Source organism: Artemia franciscana, chromosome 14 (assembly GCF_032884065.1).
Source record: "Artemia franciscana chromosome 14, ASM3288406v1, whole genome shotgun sequence".
Lineage (NCBI taxonomy): Eukaryota > Metazoa > Arthropoda > Branchiopoda > Anostraca > Artemiidae > Artemia > Artemia franciscana.
This window is the reverse complement of record NC_088876.1, coordinates 23,592,291-23,617,492: the sequence shown is the minus strand read 5'-3', so window position 1 is coordinate 23,617,492 and position 25,202 is coordinate 23,592,291. Positions and strand designations below refer to the sequence as shown.

At 34.4% G+C, this 25,202-nt stretch overlaps 2 protein-coding genes across 2 annotated transcripts; one reads left to right on the top strand and one right to left on the bottom strand.

The window, feature by feature from the left end:
- Positions 1 to 50: 50 nt before the first annotated feature.
- Positions 51 to 1,526, bottom strand: LOC136035756 (uncharacterized). Its single transcript, XM_065717726.1, has one exon. It carries the CDS (start codon positions 1,524 to 1,526, stop codon positions 51 to 53), a length of 1,476 nt encoding a protein of 491 aa, XP_065573798.1.
- An 8,316-nt stretch (positions 1,527 to 9,842) lies between these two features.
- LOC136035475 (small COPII coat GTPase SAR1A-like) lies at positions 9,843 to 10,821 on the top strand. Its single transcript, XM_065717288.1, has one exon. It carries the CDS (start codon positions 9,932 to 9,934, stop codon positions 10,511 to 10,513), a length of 582 nt encoding a protein of 193 aa, XP_065573360.1. The 5' UTR covers positions 9,843 to 9,931; the 3' UTR covers positions 10,514 to 10,821.
- Positions 10,822 to 25,202: the final 14,381 nt, after the last annotated feature.

Sequence of the window (25,202 nt, the reverse complement as noted above, 5' to 3'; positions counted from 1 at the left end):
TGACTCTATATTACTGCCACTATGATAGAGTGAGTTGATATGAAACAAAGCTAATCTTTAGTGTACCCTAAAACTGAAAAAACTTTGCCAAAATCTTCGTAATCTACGTAGTTTTTGTTAGTCAAAACATGTATGGTTCGAAGGGCAAGAGCTTCCAAAGCTGGGCAGTTTTCCTCTTTCAACCAATTTAAAGGGAGTTGCATAAATTTACTTATTCGTTTAACGCAACTAACAAGATCATCAACTGTGATCTTGTGATCAAGATCCTCGTCAATAAACTTGAATATTATTGACACTCTTTTCTTACAGAAATTTGAGCACATTTGTTGGAGTTCTTCCATGCTTATTGCATCATCGTCGTCATTATCGTGGATGTAAATCATTCTTTTAACCATGCCTTCATCATCTAGGTTTAGCAGATGCATAATCTCACATCCGTCCAGCTTGCCATTTCTATCTTTGTCGAGAGTTTGGAATAACTCTGGGAGTTTGTGACGGTGTTTTAGGAACCGTGCTCCAAATTCAAAATAAGTTGACAAAACCACAGGCAAAATAAATTCCCATAATGTTACACTAGGAGGAAGTTCTGGCCCGCCACCAAATGGAGGGTATAAGACAATTTTTAAAGGTGCTTTACCGCGTATCTGGAGGACAGATCCAGGGTTCTTTTCCCTCCCACAGTAATTTGGAGATGAAAAAATACTTCTTACTAAAATCTGACCAAGGTGGTCATGAAAAATTCTATAGCCCTCGTGATAGAATTCGTGCCCACGTATTATTTCTTGTAGCCCATTCTTTTCTAAGAAGTGATGCGCTGCTAAAGCCGTAAAATAATATATATTATCTCCTCTTTGACTATTTTCAAATAAATCTTGATGCTTTTCTTCAAAGTTATCTACAGGGTCTGCCCATAATATATTTTGCAATGCTACTGACATTCTTCTTGGCTCACACAAACGATTATCTGTATTTAAGTCCCAAGTATACGGTGGATAGCCTTCTTCAAAGTATGGAATACCACCGTGGACACACCAATATTTGTCGTTGACAACAGCAGCAACGGGCAAATAAGTACAACACTTTATAATGAGGTTATAAATGTTTCGCGAATATTTCATCATTATTTCCTTTTGCGCACCATATTTACGTGTCATTGATCCTGATTCATGGTTTCCACGAACGAAATAGAATTGTTTGGGGTGAACAAGCTTCCATGCCAGTGAATATAGAAATGACTCCAAGTTTTGAGGTCCCCGGTCCAAGCAGTCACCAAGTTGTATCATAACCTGATCGGCATTGGAACCTTCTTTGAACTCTTTTCTATACATATTTTTCTGATGGTCATACTGGCCATGAATATCTCCAAATAAGGTTACGTTTGTTGCATTTACATAAATGACATTAGGCTCCTTTTCTAAGATTTTAATTGCATCGTCTACCAGATGTATTAGATCCTCGTCTTCGGGTAAGCAGAATTCTGTAAACATTTCTTCTAAATTTCTTAGAAAAACTTCATCATATTCCATATTTACTTGTTTTCTTCAAGCTATTTTCTGCCACATTTAAATCTCATCATCGTGTTTCAATTCAGTATTTCCGTATCGTGATACAAATGTATTTTGAAAATGAATTAATAAATTTCACTTATTTGGGTTTTCTTTGATATATGACAATAATTTTGCTCTTTCTGTCTTTCTATTATTTTGCTCTTTAATTTTGCTCTTTCTGTTTTTCTATTCTGCCACCAGACTTAAAAGAATCAAAATTTCCCTTTCCAGTTTATGCAATGAAGACCATAATGTAGCATTAACAGATGTCCTACAATACAAATGCATAATATGGTTTTTATGTTTTATGTGTTTTTATCTGTATTTACCAAATATATTAAAAAACTGCTAAAATGCAAAACTAAAGTTAATCTCTGAGATAGAAAGAAAATGTATGCCATTTTAATCCTATCGAGCAGAATGTTTAACTTCATCATAAATACCTAAATAACATTCTAGTGTTTTTACTGGATTTGTGTTTTTATTTTTACTTTACGTAAAACCAACATTGAATGATCTTAAAAGAAAATAATGTTGATTTCTTTGGTCTCATCACCTTAAGTTAAATAAGGATGTTTTTGAAAGGTTTATTGTGTATACTAAAAAACAAAAATAAAGTTGAATTTAAAGAAAAAGTTTTTATTACGAAAGTAAACAGCGAATTTGAAACTGAAAACGAAAGAGCATTATTGCTTCGCCGATTACATTATATATAATTACGAAACTACCAAAACAAGCTGACATATTCCGATGTAATTTTTCTCCAAAGATATTTTCCATTCTCCTCCAATGTCATTTGTCAGTTTCCATTTTCCTTCATTTGTCATTTTCCTTCGATGATATTTTCCAATACAAGTTTTGGCAGCTACTGTTTTACATAATGACAAGGCGTCTGAGGCCCATACAACTGACGTTTCACGTCTTAATTAAAAGTGATACCAGTCATCCATATAATTTTCATTCTCTCTATCTCCATCTATCTATCTCTCTCTTCTTCCATCTTCATTTTTGTCTCTTTCTCATTATCTCTCTCCTCTCTTTACCTGAGAGGGGAGAAATTTCCCTGTTTGGGAAAATTCGTTAAGAGACTTAATTTAGAAAAAAGGTTGATGACGTCATGTTTATATGCATCAGTGGTTGGAGTGATATCATGCACTAACATAAAAGTCATCATTCATATTACATTAATCAAACAGTTCGTGGTAATGAACTGTAGTAAGGAGCGACCCGGCTCAATAGTAACCGAAACTCTAAAAAATGATTTTTTTAGCTTTTCCTCCTCAACGCTCCGCTCTTTACGCTAAAGTTGTTTACTGTTTTTAGAAGTAAAGTTAAGAGAAAGAGTCAAACTTTAGCGTAAAGAGCGAGGCGTTGAGGAGGAAAAGCCCCTTTCATATACGGAGTAATTTCTGATCGTTTTAAGTTTTAATGTCGCTCCTTACTTTCATTAAAAAAAAACTTGTTTTTTTTTATTTTTTTCAAAATAGAATCAAGTTTCTACCAAAAGCTGCATTCAGATATTGTGAAAACTGCAAGGATTTTTAAGGTGTCTAAGGAATAATTTTAGTGTTTTAATTCAAAATCGGAAAATACCTGAAAATTATAAAATCAGTTTCGTTTTTTGTTAGATTTAATATACCCGATGCGTGATTAATCTTGTAGTTTTGAACGCTGCCAGTTTTATAATGTCTCTAAAAAACGAGATTTTTAACAAAAAAATTTCAATTGTTACAAATGATGATGATTATTTGGAACCACCACCTGAACTGTCAAAGGCAATGGAACCGAGGGAGGGGCATGAGTGGCTTAAGTTCAAATTGGGAGGAAATCGACAGCCTGGCCCATCGGTTGCGAAAGGGCAAATAGGGGCAGGTAAAGCAAAGGGCATTGGTAAATTGTCTGAGGCAATGAAAATCGAAAGTGAGGAGGGGGGACAGATGCGGTTAAAGAATATGAAAAAGCGAGTGTTAAAACGTGTCAAAAATGAAAGTGAAGATTAAAGTCACATGTGGTTAGAAGACATGCGAAAACGAGAATTAGAGAGCGTCAAAAATAAAAATGAAAAGTAAAAACACAGGCAATTAGAAGACATGACGCACAGAGATCTTCTGGCCCGCAAGAACCAGCTGAATAGGTCAGAAGTTTGAGAAAGGTTGCTAAAAGCCAGAATTTTAGAAAAGAATATTCATGTCAGTGACGTAATTTTTGTATGCATCAGTGCAGATGACATTATGTACACTGTGCCGTTATGAGTCACCACAAAAATCTCGATCATCCCTAAGATTTTATAACTATCTAGCTTAGTTCTACCCTAAGATGGATGGATGGATGATACAGTATCTATCAACAAGTGAAAATGGCATCATTTTAATACATTCCTGAAAAAGGCTTATGCCAGCTATGCCTCTTACTAAGACTATCAGTCTTTGCTTTTTCTCCAATTAGCCATAGATTGATGGCAACTTGATATTAATTCAAAAATCAACAGACCCAATCTCGGCCTTCGGGATCGAAGGCCGAGAACTGAATTTTATTTCACTTCTGAGTTCAATCTACAAGGCAATTATGATGAAAGTTGCACCGGTACTTGCAACCTAGTATCAGGGTTGCAGCGGTAAGTAGCAATCAGGGTTAGAGTGGTATCAAGGGCGCCAGCAGAAGTTTTCCAGGTGATTGTAAATGTGATTGGGTGACAGGATATATATTTCGGGGTGGTTTTTTCGTAGGAATACGTTTAATTTTAAGTTCTTATAGAAAAACTCTCAAATACAATTGCAATTAAATTGCATGCAAAATGAAACAAAAGATAGTATATTTTAAATTACAAGAATTCCTGACAAAGGGATCAATTTATTTAACTAAGAATATATTTGATTATTATGCATTTAATATTAAGAGAAAATCAAACTAAAACCAAAATAACAGAAAGAGCTATTTTTTCCATAGATTACAACAAATGTAGACATGTCTTTATCTCCCACGCCTTAGAACAATTTACAGAAAGTGTAGAGGTACTCAAAAACTATCCTGCCTGCAGAAATACCATGTTTTGATCTTATACTGAACATGTAACATGTACCTCTTTCATAGCTGGACAATTCTTCCCCTCGAAGTTAAATCCCTTATGTATCCAGACATTAAAAAAAATAGAATAGCGAGAGAAAAACAAGATTTAAACTTACTATACAAAATGACCCTCTTTCTTTTTATTGTCCTATTCAATTTAATAAAATGAAAAGGTTGAAAAAAAATTCGTCACAAAAGAATCTTATAAACAAGTTTAATAACAAACTGGAAGTAAAAAGTGACTTGGGTTAATATTCACCAAAGCTAAAAATGAAAAACTTATGAAACCTGCTGCAGCAGCAGTATTGGCTTTTTATGCTGATTATAAATATATTAAATTCTTTCAGTTTATTGTTGCCCACCCAAAACGAAAAATCGAAAAAAAAAACGAAAAATTTGCCTGATTTTGAAAAAAGTTGAAACAACCCCAAAAAAGCAAGTGAACCCTAACGTAGAGTCTGCAAGCTCCAATCTTCAAGATATGGAATTTTGCATTTCTTTTCAGAAGAAACATCCTCGATGCATGCTTATTTGTTTTGTTTTTCCCCAGGGGTGACTGTGTTAAACCGAATGTCCAAGATAATTGAGAAAGGAGCTGATTCAAACGTAAATTTAAGTGATCATAAATATTGGGCCAGTGGAAAGTCTTGTTCGCTGACATTTTAGGGCACCAAACTACGACTTTACCCCGAGGAGGAAGAATTTGCAGTAAATTTAAAATTCTGAGAAGCTAATTGATTTAAAAGTATCACTAACTATATTTTAGGCCTCCAAGTTGCAGAAGAAGTAATGCAGTTCGTTACGTAAGTTAATTCGTAAATTACGTATATTTTTTTACTAATGGAAATGTTCGGAAAAAATTAAAAGTTCTAGTTGCCTTTTTAAGTAACCAAAAAATTGGAGGGCAACTAGGCTTCCTCCCTCGTTCCTTTTTTCTCAAAATCTTCCGATTAAAACTATGAGAAAGCCATTTGGCAAAAATAAATTAATATGCAAATTTCGTTTTGATTATTTATGTGCAGAGAGCCAAGATCAAAACATGCATTAATTAAAAAAGTCCGGAAACTAAATAAAAAAAACAAATTTTTTTAAAGGAAAGTAAGGAGCGATATTAAAACTTAAAACGAACAGAAATTACTCCGTATAATAATAATAATTTATTACAAACCCGCTTATAAAAAAGAAGCATGAAGAAGCGGAGCAAAACAAAAGAAAAGAGAAATTAAAGACGAAAACAAATCAACCGAACATAATAATCACTAAATACAAACAAATCACACTTCAACTATCAAGCAAAAAAGTCGCTGGGAAATCAAATAATAGTGCCCTGTGTTTCACGAGAGCTTGTTTTTCAAAATTCGGCATGAACTCAACAGGATCAGGTATATGATACTTTTCTAGCAGACCAGTGTTACGGAGGTAAAGTGGCAGACCAAGCAGAAACTTTAAATATTTGCAAAAGCCTGAACGGATTCGCAACATATCCGAATTCGATAGCCAATGCCAAACGGGTATATGAAAAGGGGTTTTCCTCTTCAACGCCCCGCTCTTTACGCTAAAGTTTTTTACTGTTTTAAGAAGTAGAATTAAGAGAAAGAGTCAAACTTTAGCGTAAAGAGCGAGGCGCTGAGGAGGAAAAGCCCCTTCTTATACTGAGTAATTTCTGTTCGTTTTAAGTTTTAATGTCGCTCCTTACTTTCATATAAAAAACTTGTTTTTTTATTTAATTCACTAAATAAAACTTGGCAAAAAGCCTCACAGCTGAAATATCTCCTATAGTTTCAATAGTATAGTTCAAATACCAGTAAATCCGTCAAACAAGTTAATTTGGCAGAGTAAGAGCACTGAATAAACGAATATCGAAAACTAGGTCAAATTCAAATTTCAAACTAGATTGCAATTTATAATCCTCGTAGGATTATAAATTAGGATCTCTAGGTGTTATGTCATTGAACTCTGAATCAATACTGAGAATTGAGTAAGAATTGATTTTTTTTTATCACTTTAACAAAATCATTTAGAAAAAATGTTTGTGGAAAACTGGAAAGGGGTCACTCAGTTACAGACTATAACTTATATTTTATGGCCCCCTTCCCTCTGTTGGCCCCTCAATTTTGGTACCTCGAAATTTGGACCTCGATCGAGCTTATTTTTTCTTAGCTGACGTTGATTCTCTTCTTCTTCTCCTATCTTTTTCGCTATCTATTTCCATCGCAATAGCTTCATCTTCACCATCGCTAGTGTCGGACTCAGCGTCAACTATGTTAGAACACATGGTACCTATACATCGTATTTAGATAAAATTGAATAAAAAAGTTTTTTTAACTGAAAGTAAGGAGCGATATTAAAACTTAAAAAGAACAGAAATTACTCAGTAATTGAAAGGGGCTGTTCCCTCCTCAACGCCTCGCTCTTTATGCTAAAGTTTGACTCTTTCTCTCAACTCTACTTTTTAAAACAATAAAAAACTTTAGCATAAAGAGCGGGGCATTGAGGAGGGAATAGCCCCTTTCATATACAGAGTAATTTCAGTTCGTTTTAAGTTTTAATATCGGTCCTTATTTTCAGTTAAAAAAAACTTGTTTTTATTTAGTTTTTGAATTAATGCATGTTTTGATTTTGGCTCTCCATACATGAATATTAAAACAAAATTTGCAAATTAATTTCTTTTTATGGCTAAATGGCTTTCTCATAGTTTAAATCGGATGATTTTGGGAAAAGAGGAGCGAGGGAGTAGACCTAGTTACCCTCCAATTTTTTGGTTATTTAAAAGGCAACTAAAACTTTTAATTTTTTACGAACGTTTTTATCAGTAAAATTACACGTAACTTACGTAACGAACTTCTATATTCGTATGTTTTTTTGCTTATATGAGGGGGTTCCGCCCTCATCAATACCTCGCTCTTTACACTAAAGCTTAAATTTCGTCCCGATTCCTTAAGAATGGCCCCTGAATCACAAAGGCCGTAGAATAAATAGTTGAAATTAATAAAATCACGTCAGGGCAAAGAGCGAGGTATTAGGTGGAGGTGAACCTCTGATATGCGTAATAATTTCTGTTCGTTTTAAGTTTCAATGCTGTTCCTTACTTTCAGTTGAAAAAACTTTTTCATGTGTATGTTTTCATTGTTCTTTAAAAAAAACACACTAAAAATTCCTGTGCCCCTTCATGGGAATTTTCTTTCCCCGTGAGAAATTCCTCCATGGAAAGTTCCCCCAAATAACCTCCTCCCCTGAACCCCTCCCCCAGCAAAAATACCGCTGATTGTGTCTGTACATTTCCCAATAACCATTACTATATGTAAACACTGGTCAAATCCCTCAATCCCTGACTACGAGCATGGGAGGGGCCAAGGTGCCCTCTAATTTTTTGGTCACTTAGAAAGGGCACTAAAATTTTCAATTTCCGTTATAATGAGCCCTTCTCACGACATTCTATGACCGATTCAGTGGTTCCCTGAATCGGTTCATTTATGAACCGATTCAGGGCAAACCCTACCGGTCACGACATTCTAGTTTGCCTCCAGGACAAACTAGCTGTTGGGGTGGCGCGAAGCGCCATCCCAACAGCTAGTTTTAAATAGATAACATAAAACAAGAATTATCTGAAAAGTTCCTTCCCTGGGGTATGGCCTCATATTTTATTGATGTCGCTCCCTGTTTCTGTGCGATTCTATTTTCACTTTTCCAACTAAGAAAGATTTTCTCCTGTGGGTAGCAATTACTTTTGAAAGAAACTTTTCTCATCATGTAACTCTAATGGATATTTTGCATATATTTATCCAACTCACGATAGTTGAAAATGATCTGTTCGTTGTAATAGCTATAAGACATTTGTACTCAACAGCTTGGACCATCAGATTTGACAAATATATCGACACAACTAAAGCAAAGGGCAAAAAATTGTCAATGTAATGTTTGACAAAAATTAAGTAAAAATAAATTTCCGAATGGGAAACAATCCAAAGTGGGACTTGCAACCACTGAAGCAAAACATTAAGCATCAAAACTAACCGGTGAAGCTGTTCTGGGCAACATGGCTTGGGGGCGCCACAGCTGGGGAACTCTCCATCTTGATCCAACGTTTAAATTTGATTCGGCTTTTTTGCTTGTATTTTAGTCGGGAGGGAGGGAGTGCAACTAATTTTTCCTGGGCACCACCAGAACCAACACTAGGAACAGCTCTGCTGGTGGCACTCATAATAATTGTTTATTTTCACAAAATTCACTAGTTTTTTTTTTTTTTTTTTCAATTTTTCCTCTTTCCGAATTCGTCCCAAAATACGACAAAATGACATCAACCGTAGAAACTGAAATATTAAAATAAAATGCATGTCATTGTGTTCCTGGTATACATCAGGAATAAAAGCGTGACATCTTTTGACAAGATTATCGAGGTCTTTCAAAAATTTTCAAAATTTGTTTCTTTGGAGTCCTTAAAACAAGAGTTGAATTCACTGTTTACTGTTGAGACTTTGTCATCAGCTCCAATATTGCTACGGGGGGGGGGAATTAATGACTTGGATGCGATGTCAAAGCAGGAGTTGGTATCGGTATTTTAAATTTATCATTTGATATAAGGTAAGAGACCTATGGACCTGAGTGATTTTCAAAGCCGGCCATTGAAGCTCTTCACGGTTTCTGTTTTGAAGGAAACGGGCTATAATGTGTAATTTAGATGGCTCTCATAGTTCATTGACAAAAAAAGCTGTTATGTGTGAAGAATTGAGAATACCCAAGATTCTTGGTTGACTATGAAACAAGTTTACCGTTTGGTTTGATAATACAACACAAGCATCTTTTGAAAAGTTGCTTATCAGGGGTGAGATGTCATATTCCCTATCCCTGGTGTTCGCTTCAATTGCCTGACTCCCTGTTCTTAGCTGTAATAGAACAGGAGATTCCTCTAATGCTCTACTACAAAGAAAAACAGTGCACAGACAAAGTTTAACAGCAGCAAAATAAAGTACTTCATCCCCCCTCCCTCTGAATATATACTTTTTCCAACAGTCCGCTCAAGACATTATTTATATTAATATAAATAAACACTTGTTTAATATGATTAAACACGTCATACTTTTGTAAACTTATCTTTCGACCATATAATTTTTTTTTGGATTTTGTAGCTACAATCTTTTTCTTATTATATATAATTGAATGCATAAAAATTTTGGTTTCTTTTATATGATGAATAAGGTGCAAATTGTAATTTTTTCAGTCAATAGAAAATTTTCACAATATTGTTCTTTTATTAAAGGATAAATGCTTGATTCCAACATAAACATTTAGATATTAATTTATCTTCATTAAATTTCAGAATGTTCATTTGGGACTGGCTCACTGGTATGCTTAGTTACTTAGGACTCTACAAAAAATCAGGCAAGCTGTTGCTTTTGGGTCTCGATAATGCTGGCAAGACGTCATTACTGCGAATGTTGAGAGATGATAGGATGGGACAACATAACCCGACCATACACCCAACTTCGGAAGAGCTGTGCATTGGCAAGATCAAGTTCACCACTTTCGATTTGGGTGGTCATAGATCAGCAAGGAAAGTGTGGCTGGATTACTTCCCTGTTGTCGATGCCATCGTTTTCCTGATTGATGTTGCAGATCAAGCCCGATTTGAAGAGGCAAAACAAGAGTTGAATTATATATTAACAGAAGAAACTTTGTCAACAGTTCCAATACTGATACTTGGGAATAAAATTGATCTCTTTAATGCAGTTTCAGAGGAGCAACTGCTGTCAGCATTTCAACTCCATCCTGTGAAAACAGGCAAAGGACCAATGGACAAGAGTAATCTTCGTGGCCGACCATTGGAGCTTTACATGATTTCTGTTTTTAAGAAAACGGGCTATGCAGAGGCCTTCAGATGGCTCTCGCGGTTCATCGACTAGTAAAATAACTATTATGCATGAAAGGATAAGGATTTACATAATGCTTGGATCATAATAATGCGAAACTCTTCATTTGTATAAAGTTCTTTTTCTGCAAAGTTTTTGAAGTTTTCAAAGGGATTCGACTAGCCAAAGGTAGAAAACGTCCTCAACTCTAGACTGAACATTATAATATGTAATCAGTATTATTTAAGAACCTCCTCCCTATCTACCCTGTGCAAAAAGGCTTAGTAAAAAGGAATACATCTGATAAAAATTTTTAATTTTGTTTTGGAAAATGGTGAATATTTTACTGGTGTTCTTATACATTTAAAAAAGAGCGTCAGATACCGTTGATCTCAGTATTGTATTGGATAGTTTAAGATATTTGGGTGTAAAAAAATTTTATGAAAGTTCTTAAGCCGAACTGGCCAGACATGACAATAAACAACAAAGAGAGATAAAACTCTACAAAAAGAAAACTTCAAACGAGACGACGGCCAGTAGAGAGGAAAGACAACGCGGATATTTCACCTGTATCCAAACAAGGCGTCCTCAGCACAAGATAAAAAATTAAAAGAAAACTAATCTAAAAACAAATAAAAACCACCACCAATAATAATAAATACAATTGCCGCTACTTATCCACGTAGGGAAAAGCAGCTATTTGAGTTACTTCAATGAGAATCAAAGAGCAACTGAGGAAAAATTATGAAAATTGAAACTTATTTAATTATTCTGTTGCGAAATAATCCTCTTGTAAGCTAACATTGAAGCAACTCTTTTTGGTCTAGTGGGTAATCTTGTCCCCTGGTGATTGTGTAAAACTTTAATTCCCCCATTGACAATTGGTTCACTTTTCAAAAGAACATCATAAATTGGGTCAATATTTAAATTCCCTGTGTCTCTGTTCATTGAAATATTAGCAAATATATGTTTTTTAATTTCTATAACCTCCCTCGCCAACTGAGAAAAACCTCTATCATTAGAAATAGCTGTAGCCCCATCAAATTGTATAAAATGTTCGGGATAAAAGAATGTATGTTCAGCTAGAGCCGAAACAAAAGTTTCCGGAGGCTTTCTTAATTGTAGAGTTTTTTCTATTGAGTAGCGATGCTCAATAAATCTTTCAGTAAATTGTTGGTGAGTTCTACCAATATAAAACTTTCCACAGGAACAAGGAATTTTATATACCCCACTAACTAAATCTCCCCGGGTTAAATCCTTCCCAGAATTAAGAAAACTACCTAATGGTCTCACTGATTGGAAACAAGTATTAATGTTATGTTTACCTAAAATTCATTTAAGCATTCCCCCAAAGTAGGTACATAAGGTAAAGAAATGAAACTTTTCGCTAAGTTTAATTCTGTGCACTGTGAAACCCCAATAACCCTATTGTTGTCTTTAATACGTCTATTTTTTATTATTTTATCAATGAATTTAATCGGGTAGCTATTACAAAATAAAACATCCCTCAAATACAACAATTCAGAATCTGAAAACTCCCGGGAACAAATTCTGAAAGAACAACCCCTCGTTTCACTGAAATAGGGTGGCATGAGTGAAAGTTCAAATACCTATCACTGTGAGTAGTCTTTCTATATACTGAAAAAAGTAAATGGAACTCGCTTTTAATCAATAAGATATCCAGAAAAGGTAGTTTATCATTTTCTTCAGACTCCACTGTAAATTTTACGTTTTTGTCAAAACTATTTAAATGTTTATGGAAAAGGTCTAAAGACTCTAAACCGTGTTTCCAATTGCAAACCACATCATCCATGAATCTGCCCCAGAAACAAGGAGAGAGCCTAAAACTGTGTATGGCGGAGGTTTCAATAGATTCCATGAAGAGATTTGCCAACAAAGGGGAGAGAGATGCCCCCATAGCCAAACCAAACACCTGTTTGTAAAATTCACCTCTAAAACCAAAATAAAGAGAATGTTCATTTGCAAGGATAACCAATTTCATAATGACTTCAATATCCAAAATCGCCATGGTCACATCTTGTATCAAATCAAAGTGCTTTTGTAATTTAATCCTTAATATATCCTCGCACTTTTTCACATTACAATTTGAACACATGGACACCACATCAAAACTACAGACAATTGAATTCTCCTCTAGTGTGAAATTTTTTAACTTATTAGTAAGATCAGTGGAATTTTTTATATGTGATTTTTGTGTTTCTAAGAGTGGACGCAATGCCACCGACAACCACTTTCCTAATTTTGCCACTGGTGATGAGAAAGTTGAAACAATGGGACGGAGGGGGACTCCCGTCTTATGAATTTTAAGTAGACCATAGATCTTTGGTGCGAAACAACCTCTTGGATAAAATTTATTATAAAATTGTGGGGTAATGTTTAAATTATTTTTCAGTGACTCCAATTCCTTTCTAATCGACTTTACATATTTATCCGTAGGATCGAAATCCAATTTCTTGTAAATAGTGGTATCCGAAATGATTGTATTCATTTTACGATCATAATCATCAGTGTCCATAATTACAATAGTATTATCTTTATCTGCCCTAGTGATAGTAAGGGCCTTATCCTTTTTCAAATAAGATTGTATTTTAATGTATTTAAAGATTTATTGAGCATCGCAACTCAATAGAAAAAACCCACAATTAAGAAAGCCGCTACAACGAAGATACGCTAAGATATTGCTAAATAGTCTTTAGTTCTAATTAGAAATTCACGCTGCCTTAGGGAAAACTCACTACAGCATCAACAAACTGTAAGTTATAAATGAACGATTACAATATTTTATAAAATAAATTAATTAATCATCCCTAGGAAGTTTTCATACCTGATTAGATTGACATTGATTTTCAAATAGTTGGCTTGAGGATAATTTTTACGAATATTTTACTAGTAAAAGATAAACGTAACTTATAAATTAGCTTACGTAACGAACTTTTGTAATCTCATGTTTTTATTACATACTAGCTGTTGGGGTGGCGCTTCGCGCCACCCCAACATCTAGTTGGTGGGGCGCTTCGCACCCCCCCCAAGCCCCCCCCCGCGCGCGTAAGTCGTTACGCGCCATATTAGTTACGCGCCATTGTAGTTGTGTCCCTGTGTCCCACCTGTGAATAGAGATAAATATACATATATGTTTTTAACTACGTAAAACATGCGAATATACAACATTCTTCGCTGTCCCATTGTCTGTGCATATAAATAGATTGTCAGGTTTACTGACTCTTGAACATGCAACATATAATTGTCCATGGGAAAAACAATCCGTATTCAGATCTATACCTCATTATTCTAATGATGTGTCCCTGTGTCCCGGTCGTCATTTATATTCCCTGTGTCCCGGTCGTCATTTGTGTCCCGGTGTCCCAGTTTGTAATTTCTCTTTGAGTGTCCCGGTCGTCATTTATATTCCCTGTGTCCCGGTCGTCATTTGTGTCCCGGTCTGTAATTTCTATTTGAACAATCCCTGTGTCCCGATCGTCATTTATATATCCCGCCTGTGCCCCCGGCGTCCCCGTTGTAGTTGTATCCCGGTCGTCATTTATATTCCCTGTATCCCGGTCGTGATTTGTGTCCGGGTGTCCCAGTCTGTAATTTCTCTTTGAGGTTCCCGGTCGTCACTTATATTCCCTCTGTCTCGGCCGTCATTTGTGTCCCGGTCTGTAATTTCTCTTTGAGTGTTTTTTCTTTTTAGTTTTTTACCTTTTTTCTCTTTTCAGTTTTCTTTTTCTTCTTTATTTTTCAGCGTCACTATGAAGTACATATCGACAAACCTTTGTTTTTTTAACTTAAATCTGGTAGGCATTGATGACCTTATCCAAGTCAAAATCCCAAACCCAATCACCATCGCTATCATTTTCAGTTTTGATATGTTTTGACTCTCGCTGTCCAGGTGGATTTTCATCTAACTGCGCGGTTTTGCGTTCTTTAGCCGCAAGCCCGTTTTCTTGCTGTTCTTGTGATTCCCCGGCACGCTTTCTTTTCTTACTTTCTCTATCAGCTGCAAGCCTGTTTTCTTGCTGTTCTTGTGATTCCTCGGAACGCAAACTCTTTGAGCAGCTTCCTCGGCTGTTGCCATTGTAGGTTCTTCAGTCATTTTACAATTAAACATTTTTCCGTGAACAAATGTCTTAAATACCGTTAATAACGTCACCGTCATAGCAAAAATGACGATAACTAACTTAATGACGTCAGTCGACACAGAAATATGACGTCACCTGACAGACAGACACACAACTTATTTTTATATATATAGATATGAGGGGTTCACCCCCTCGTCAGTACCTCACTCTTTACACTAAATATTAAATTTTGTCCCAATTCATTAAGAATGACTCCTGAATCACAAAAGCCGTAGAATAAATAGTTAGAATCACTAAAAATACTTTAGCGTAAAGAGCGAGGTATTAGGAGGAGGTGAGCCCCTTATATGCGTAATAATTTCTGTTCGTTTTAAGTTTTAATGCTGCTCCTCACTTCCAATTGAAAAAAAAAACTTTTCATATTTATTTTTTCATTGTTGTTTTTAAATAATGCTAGAAAATCCTGCACTCCCTTCATGGAAATTTTCTTCCCCCATGACAAATTCCTCGATGAAAAGTCCCCCCAACATATCCCTCTCTTGTCAACCCCTCCCCCCAACCCAAAAAATCCCCTGAAAACGTATGTACATTTCCCAATAAGCATTACTAAATGTAAGCACTGGTCAAAGTTTGTAACTTGTAGCCCCTCCCACGGGGACAGTGGCGGAGTAAGTCGTCCCCAATGACATAGTTATAAGGTTTTTCGACCACGCTGAATAAAATGACTATCTCAGAATGTTGATCCGTTGACTTTGGGAAAACAATTAGCGTGGGAGGGGGCCTAGATGCCCTCCAATTTTTCTGGTCACTTAAAAAGGGAACTAGAACTTTTCATTTCCGTTAGAATGAGCCCTCTCGCAAGATTCTAGCACCACTGGGTCGATAGGATCACCCCTGGAAAAAAAAAAACAAAACAAACAAACACGCATCCGTGATCGGCCTTCTGGCAAAAAATACAAAATTCCACATTTTTGTAGATAGGAGCTTGCAACTTCTACAAAAGAGTTCAATGATACGCTGAATCTGATGGTGTGATTTTCGTTAAGATTCTATGACTTTTAGGAGGTGTTTTCCCCTATTTTCTAAAATAGGGCAAATTTTCTCAGGCTCGTAACTTTTGATGGGTAAGACTAAACTTGATGAAACTTATATATTTAAAATCCGCATTAAAATTCGATTCTTTTGATATAGCTATTGGTATCAAAATTTTATTTTTTAGAGTTTTGGTTACTATTGAGCCGAATCGCTCCTTACTACAGTTCGTTACCACGAACTGTTTGATCCCTTATTTTCGCTAGTTGAAGTTGAACTCAGTGTTTCAAGCCGAAGTAATCTCTCCCGCACCTTGAACATAGTTTGAGGAAAAAACTAAAGAAAATATATGAAGAGTAATAGTGGGTCCTCAGAAATCCCTCCCAAAGAAACGATATGGTGAATCATTATCATTCAGTTTTAAAAATGGGACCGATAAATCGCTAGTAAAATCATTTGCGAATGAAAGATCTAAAGCCGATACTCTTCACTGAGTTCAATACCTAACTTAACCTGTCCTTGTCTAGCTCACGTCAGAAAATTAATAGCAATGCAACAACCAGGAGTGCGTAATAGAGCAATAACCAATAGCATTGCTACATACCACTCTGGTAATAACTCTAAGACTATTCCTAATAAAGGATTTCTCCTTTCCATGGGAAATATTTCCGGAGATAAGAAACACATTGTTCATAGTTTATCGATCCGAGCAAAAATCCAGTGAATTCCCCGATTTGGAAATACCCAGAATCTGTTTGACTATTTCTTACAACACTACTTTTTATAACAATAAAAACTTTAGCGTAAAGATTGAGGCGTTGAGGAGGGGATAGCCCCTATCATATACGAAATAATTTCCGTTCGTTTTAAGTTTTAAGGTCACGCCTTATTTGCAGTTAAAAGAACTTTTTTTTAATTTAATTTTTGAACGTTTTATAATTAATGCATGTTTTGATTTTGGCTAATCGCACATGAATAATTAAGACGAAATTTGCATATTATTATTATTTTTTTTGGTTGAATGGCTTGCTCATAGTTTTGATCGGTTGATTTTGATAAAAATAAGGATGGGGGAGGCGGCCTAGTTGCCCTCCAATTTTTGGTTCCTTAAAAGTGCAACTAGAACCTTTTATTTTTTGCGGGCGTTTTTATTAGTAATAAATATGCATAACTTACGAATTAACTTACGTAATGAACTTCTATGTTTGTATATTTTTGTTACGTATAGGAGGAGGTTTGCCCCCTCGTCAATACCTTGCCCTTTACACTAAAGCTTGAATTGTTTCCCAATTCTTTAAGAATAGCCCCTGAATCACAAAGGCCGTAGAATAAATAGTCGAAATTACTAAAAATACTTTAGTGTAAGCGAGGTATTGGGGAGGAGACGAATCCCCCTATATACGTAATAATTTCTGGTCGTTTTAGCTTTTAATGCTGCTCCTTACTTCCAGTTGACAAACTTTTTTATTTTCTCAATGTTTTTTTTTTTAATAATGCTAGAAAATCAGGATTTTCGGTTTCTTTCTCTTCCCTCATGATAACTTCCTCCATGGAACTATCTTCTCAAGTAACCCCCCCCCCCTCAACGCGAAAAAGTCTCCTTGAAAACTTCTCTACATTTTTCGATAACCATTACTATATGTAAACAATGGCCAAAGTTTGCAACTTGAAGCCCCCCCCCCCAGGGACTGGGGGAGATTAAATCGTCCCCAGAGACATAATTATTAAGTTTTTAGACTATATTGAACAAAATGTTTAGCTCTAAATTTTGATCCAATGGCTTCAGGAAAACTGAGCGTGGGAGGGGGACTAGGTGCCCTCCAATTTTATGGTCACTTAGAAAGGCCACTAGAACTTTGAATTTCCTTTAGAATGAGTCCTCTCGCGACATTTTAGGAAAACTGGGTCGATGCGGTCACGCCAGGAAAAAAAACAAAACAAACAATCACACATCCGTGATTTGTCTTCTGGCAAAAAATATAAAATTCCACATTTTTGTAGATAGGAGCTTGAAAATTTTACAATAGTTTTATGATACGCTAAATCTGATGATGTGATTTTCGTTGAGATTCTATGACTTTAGGGGGTGTTTCCCCTTATTTTCTAAAATGAGTCCAATTTTCTCAGGGTCGTAACTTTTGATGGGTATAACTAAACTCGATGAAACTTGTATATTTAAAATCAGCATAAAATGCGATTCTTTTGATGTAACTATTGGTATCAAAATTCCTTTTTTAGAGTTTCGGTTACTATTGAGCCGGGTCGCTCCTTATAGTTTGGTATCACGAACTGTTTGATTTACCATACCTTAGGGATACGTTACTACAGCAGCAACTAAATCAAATTTATGGATGGCTAATTAAAATATTTCGAAAATACATTAATTAACTTTAACGTAATGTAATTTAACCTTAACTTAGCGTAATTTGACCACTTATCTTAGGAGATCACTTTGGTTCCATAAAGCTGCTCAACTTGTGACTTTAAGATACGCTAAGACATTGCTAAATAGACTTTAATTCTAATTAGAAATTTACGCTGCCTTAGGGAAAACTAACTACAGCATCAGCAAAATGTAAGTTATCAATGAAAAATTACAATATTTTATAAAATAAATTAATTAATCATCCCTCGGAAGTTTTCATACCTGATTAGATTGACATTGATTTTCAAATAGTTGGCTTGAGGATAATTATGGTGATTTTAGACAATTATTATAGATTCTGATGTTAGCCTAGTGCGAAAGGACTTGTTTAAGTAAGATACTAAACGTAGAATAAGTTAAGCATTTCGCTTAGAAAATGGTTGATAAAGTCGCTTAATTTATGACTTAAAGTTACGGCATGTGATCATACGGAAAAAAATTGTGTACAACATAGGCATTACCAAACAGAATCGAGTTCTGCTTAGGATTTTAAGTAACTTAAGAATTTTAAGTATAGACTAGCCGGTATAACATCAACAAAACGAGCAAGTAATACGTTTTAAAAATGAATTAATTCAGTTTTTCTAAAGTCAGTTCATATTTGTTCAGAACTTTATTCTCTAGGCTCCATTTTTATTTTTTTAATAGCTTTCTTATGGTGATCGAGAAATTGAAATCGATGATTATAATTGATTTATGGATTCTATGTTAGCCCAGTTTAAAAGGACTTATTTTAAGGTCGTACCTAGCTTAACAGGACTCAAACACGAAACATACATAATTATCTATGCTAGGTTATTATCTTATTACTTACGTAGCTTGAAACTCCCTTGAGACAATTACTATAAAATACCTTTAATGACAGTTTCAATCGCTTCCTACAAACAAAGGTAATTGCTAAGACTCCTGTTGTGTTTCATCGAATCTTTACACTAAAAAAAGGAAGTTAACCTTAAGTAAGTTTTTGGATAATTTACAAACAATATCAGACTGTGTTAAACATACAATTAAACTTTACGCTTAATATGTAGTTTTATAAAATATAAGGATTAGTTTCTGCGACATTTTGAATTTTAAGTTAAGACATTTGAAGAATTGTCAGTGTTTGAGGTTTGGGCCTTCTAGATACAAAATTAATAGAATTCCTAGTCATCTTGGTTTGGAGACAGATCCAAGGTTTTCCCGAGTTCGAGTAGGGTCGGTCTACTTCTAATGGTTAGTGCAATACCTTCTTATTTTTAATTGCAGTTTGTACATCTGGCAGGACCAATTTCAGCTTGACTTAATTTCACAGTCCGGTTTGACCTAAGTTTCGTTCAAGTTTATCCACTGTACACATTAGTAGGAAATAAGGTAACGGGGCGGTTTCTGAGCGTTTAAATAGCTTTTCTAGGTTGAAATAAGCAACATGACCAGAAAGCTGTTCAAATAAACTTTTTTTGGTAAATAAAGTACTTAATTATAACAATAATAAAACAAACAACAAGACAAAACTGAAACACTAAATTTCTAAGTACAATTAGCGCATTTCTTATGAGTAACGAACCCGCAGACATTCAAAATAACGACTAGACAAAAAAAAAGACGAAACGTTGTAAGAAAATATTCAGTAGAATCTTTGAGGATTAACAAACTATTTACACAATTTTGGTCATCGCAATGCTGCGCTTATTTACATCTTTATAAAAGCATTAAACAACATAATCAAACCAGGCACTTAAGTATTATTATTGAACGAAATGAGACAAGCCATGCGTTTCAAACAAACAAAAAAGGAAGAAACACTTTTAAAATAAGACAAACAGAATATTTTCTGATAATCGATGAATACTGCTCAGAGAATATTTTTACTAGGGATAAGACAGATGGAAAATACGCATTTTTAGGCCAATATTTTTTCAGGAATTGACGCATCTTTGGGTGATTCTCTAGGACCCCCCCCCCCCTGTAAAGACGTAAATGTATTTTTGTATAAACCTGGCGGTGTAAAAACAAAATTGGTTCTGTGTTTTTTAGTTTAAAACTACGATGATAAGTTTAAATAAATAAATTTTAAGGGGAGGGGCGGGGGGTCAAAGTAAAAAAAGTATAGAAATCAAAAGACAATTGTAATACCAGAAAACAAAACCGGGGAGGAGGAATACTGGCTTCAGATGTACAAAAACATCTATTTTAAAACAAAACACACTCATATACATACAGCATGTTTTGGAGGATAAACGAACAATAATCAAAAATATATGATAATAATTAAAACCCGAAGAATTTAAAAATCTATAAAATTATCCACAAAACTATTGTAAGATAAATAACAGAGAATGTGGGGTTTGAACTCCATACAAAGGGATGATATAGAACCTGAATCTGGGCGTCAATTCGGGGAAGGGGGAATTCATCCTGCTCCGCATCGTTTGCACCCCCGCGTAAATTTTGAAAAATACTTCTTTGGTAAAACATCTTTTTTTTGCAATTTTCGTAACAAAAATTGGAAAAATTGCTCCCCTTTTATTTCGAAAAATAAATTTACTCCCCCACCTTAATTTTATGAAATGATACTACTGAGCCTGAAAAAAAAAAAAAAAAAAAAAGAAAAAAAAAAAGGTAAAGCCCAAAGAACCAAATCAACCATGTCGAATACAATAGTAAGGAAATTTGTGAGGAATGAATTCAAATATCTGCCAAATTGGATAGATTTCAGAATTAGTAGAATTGTTTTGCTAAAATCTGTTAAGATGGACATCCTGAACGAGAAATTCTTCATTCCTAAATCAAAAGTCAAATGCATGCTTACGAAATCTACAAGTCTTGTCCCAAAATGAAAAAATTCCCCCCTTTTTGCGACAGGTCTTTGTTGAAAAATAATATAGTTGTTCGAGAACAAGATTGCACTAAAATCGAACTAGAAAAGGGCTAATATAAAAATTCATCACTTTAGGAATCCTTGTCGTTTAAAATTGGTGTTAACAGCAATTTGTAAGATGAAGATCTTGCATTATATGGTGAATATTTGGAAAATATACATGAAGATATGCAAACTCAGGTTAGTGACCTGCTTGGGATGGTAGCGTGTTTTGTTTCATTTTGCATACAATTTAATTGCTATTTTTATTTGAGAGTTTTTCCTAGAATTATTTAAAATAAACTTATTCCTGCGAAAAAAATTCCTAAAATATATTCCTTGTCACCCAGCCACCACTGATATTTTAACTTTCACCCCCCCCCCCCCTGGAAAATTTTCTGCCGGCGCCCTTGAACAAGATGGTACTAAAATCGAACAAGAAAAGGGATAACTTCGGGATTGGAAAAATGCATTTACCAAAGTCTATTGAAATGTACTTTCTGAATGAAAAATCATCAGATTTTCATGTCGAGACACTTATCACATCCATCAGTTTTGACCTTTAAGTGGAAGCAGTTTAACTTTAATGATAGTTTTTAGCATAAACAAATCCTAGCCCATATATTTTTCTTCTCGTCACTCGATTAGCACTCGCTGTTTAAACGATAAAGAAGCAATGATTAGCGGTATTTTAAAATGTAATGGCAATAAATAAGATGGCTCTACATTACTCCACTAGAGGACTCGTTTGGGATAACTTAAAGCAAAGCGCCTTTAGGAATGAGACAAGTAAGAATTATAGGATTCTTTTAAAGTAGTTTTCACGGTTTTTTTTTTACGCATTTCACCGAATAATCCTGTAGTCTGAAATACTATCTTTATTTAGTATGGGAGGACTAGGTAGAATAGGTTTTGCTTCATAAATTTCCCTTGAAACTGGTCTTAGACTAATGCTGTTTTAATCCAAATCTACAATCAAAACAATGAGATACTAATAAATTTCTTGTTACGGTTCTGAGAGTAATTTCTCAGATAATTTCTTATTTTTCCCAAATTCAGCTGTAACCTCTTAGAAATGAAAAATTTCCACTGGAAATTGAAGTTCGGGTAATTTTGAAAAATAAACTATTTATAAAGTTATTATTTTAACCCCGAGGCACTACAAGGACAGTAAAGTGAATTCTGACTTTTTGAATGGGTTAAATCTTATGAAATTAAAAAAAAAAATATTCTAATTTGATTAAAAAATTCAAATTAGAGTAAAGCAGTTTTTGGTACCTTAAGGTGTCAAACCAAATAAAAAAAAGAGCGGGGATGAAAAAACAGCAAAATATAAGCTAAAAACCCTTAGATCTAAACAGATTAATAAGTCATTGCTTTCCTTTGAAGGTGTCCTTTTTTGGGAACCACTTGAATTTTAATGTTTGAATTTTATTATTCTTAACAAATCATTTATTCCAAATATTTGAATTTTATTATAAAATTTTAATTTATTATTGCTTTCCTTTGAAGGAGTACTTTTTTGGGAATCATTTGATTTTTAATATTTGAATTTTTGCGGAGGAAAAACGTTGTAAAATTTTAAATTCTCTTATTGCTTTCCGCTGAAGGTGTAGTTTTTTAGGAATCAGTTGATTTTTAATGTTTGAATTTTTACGGAGGAAAAACGTTTTAAAATTTTTCAATTTGTTATTGCTTTCCTTTGAAGGTGTAAGTTTTTGGGAATCAATTGATTTTTAATATTTGAATTTTTACGGATAAAAAACGCTGTAAAATTTTTAAATTGGTATTGCTTTCCTTTGAATGTGTACTTTTTTGGGAATCAATTGATTTTTAATCTTTGATTTTTTCAGAGAAAACGTTTTAAATTTTTTTATTTGTTATTGCTTTCTTTGAAAGTCTCCGGTTTTTGGGAATCAATTGATTTTTAATATTTGAATTTTTATGGAGGAAAAATGTTGTAAAATTTTTAATTTGTTATCGCTTTCCTTTGAAGGTGTTCTTTTTTTAGAGAATCACTGGACTTTAAACATTTGAATTTTTACGGAGGAAAAACGTTCTAAAATTTTTAATTTGTTATTGCTTTCCTCTGAAGGTTTTTTTTTTGTGAATCAATTGATTTTTTTTAACATTTGAATTTTTATAGAGGAAAATCGTTGTAAAATTTTTTAATTACCAATTAGTTTACACTACCTTCTACAGCCTACACAAGAGCTTGAACGGCTACTAATTATCGATTTAAATGTCTTATTGTATTCTTAAATGAAGTTCAATTCAACCCAGAAATCTGATAAAAGAAATGAATTCAATATTTTGTTAAAAACACCTCTATGTACAATTATGGAGTTTTTGTAGCTATGAGCGCAAAATAAATCAGAAAAATTGTGTAAAAAATCCGGAAAAATAAGCTAAAACCATAATCAATGGATGAAAAGTGCTGTCAAATTTGCTCACTCATTTTAATGGCTCAATGTGACAACACTGATAAAAACGTGATACTGCTCTAATATTTTCTTAATTTTGAAACAACAAAAAAATCTTAAATAATCTAACTTTTCGGGTAGGAATAGACATAAGATAAGTTTAGAGCGCAAGTATTGTTTTGTCCCTATTTACCCATCATTTTGTCCCCTAAATACAGTTTAGATTCTGTTTGGGAGTTTTAGCACCTAGATATAAGCAGAGCATAACTTGTAAGCCAATTTAAAAAATACAAATACGCCATAGAAGCAAACATCATTTTGAATGAGGAATCAATTAAAACAAGTCTTATTAGTTAGTTTTAGCCCTTATTAAACAGAAAAAGAAAATAAATAAAAATCTGAGGCAATGTATCTCATTTCAACATTTGTGAAAACGACTTTCTAGCTTAACAGAGCAAAATAAAGACAGAGCAAAAAACAGCAAAAAACATAGTCCCCCTAGAGAGGTTCTAGTTTCCCCTAAAGCAACCCCAAGGCCCTAGGGCCATTTCAGGCCCCTCTGGAACCACTTTAGGGAATTTTGGGGGCCCCTGCACCATTCAAGTGCTCCTAAAGCGGTCTTAACAGAGCAAAAATACACTGGTAGTTATAAAAGCTATGTAACAAAGACAGGGAAGTACGTAGGGGGAGAGGGAAAATTTACCAGACTTTTGGGTAATTCATATGCAAATTAGCAAATATTATCCTTTAAATTTCCAGCGTACGTATCTAAACAAACAGCTAATACTGTAGACAAAACAAGAAATAAGGACGGACACGGAAAAAAGAGTTCGGCAAAGCGATATAGCTAGGGGCAAAGCCTGATTTGAGGGGGAGGCTTCAGATTAGTATAATATTCAGCAGTATAATATTTTAAAGTGAGAAGAGTTAGAGACTCAATCCCCTTCCTCTACAAGTCCTCGTCAAAACAAATGTAAATACACAGGATATTTTTTTTTTAATAATCTATTTTGATCTTTGAAAAAACAACTGCTTGACTATTGCAAACTTGATAGTTTGATATGCGCATTTTGTAACTATTGGGACTTTTCTAAAGTTTTATCTTTTCTTTTCCTTTTTTTCTTCTGTATTTTTTCAATTTTTAATTGTCTTAAGCACCCCCCTTCCACTAGTCAGATAATTACGACAATGATAAAAAAACGATATCCCACAGGTTTATGGCTTTTTCTAGAGCACAGGTTGTGAAACTTTAAAACAAGATCTTGCGTCCCCTTTAAATAGGCAGTACGATTTCTTCTAAAATATTATTTCATATATTTACTGTTGAAAGAACTAAAAACCATTCGCAGAAATCTCTTTTCCCGATCATGTAATATATGCGCCACTTTCTCCACCCCCGTAATCAAACTCTTAGAAATGTAGATCTGGCTATACCCCTATATTGAGCTATAAAAAAAGAGACAAGAAACAATACACAGCACTCCTTTATGGATTTCTCACAACCTAAATTATTTCATTATGAAATCAATTTTCAAACTCCACCCATGCCGTGCACAGAGTGTCTATTGTTATGCACTTGCGCAAATATCACTTCACTTGGAAAAAATCGCCTGCCGTAGGAAGCGCCATTGCCAGTTGCACCTGCAAAGACAGAAGTTCCTAGTTCTTGTAGACAACTTTGATAAATCACGAATCACTACATGCCCCAGGAATATTTTGTAATAAATACAATTACTACTGATAATAAACAGGCGAGTATCAACTTATATAATTACGTATTTCGATAAGAACTCGCCGATCACAAATCTTCGCCCCCCTCAAAACAGGTGTTTTACGTTATAGCCAACTGAAGCCTAAAACCAAGTGAGTATTTCTCACATTACCTGGTTCAGAATATTTGATTATTATTTAAACTTTGTGAATT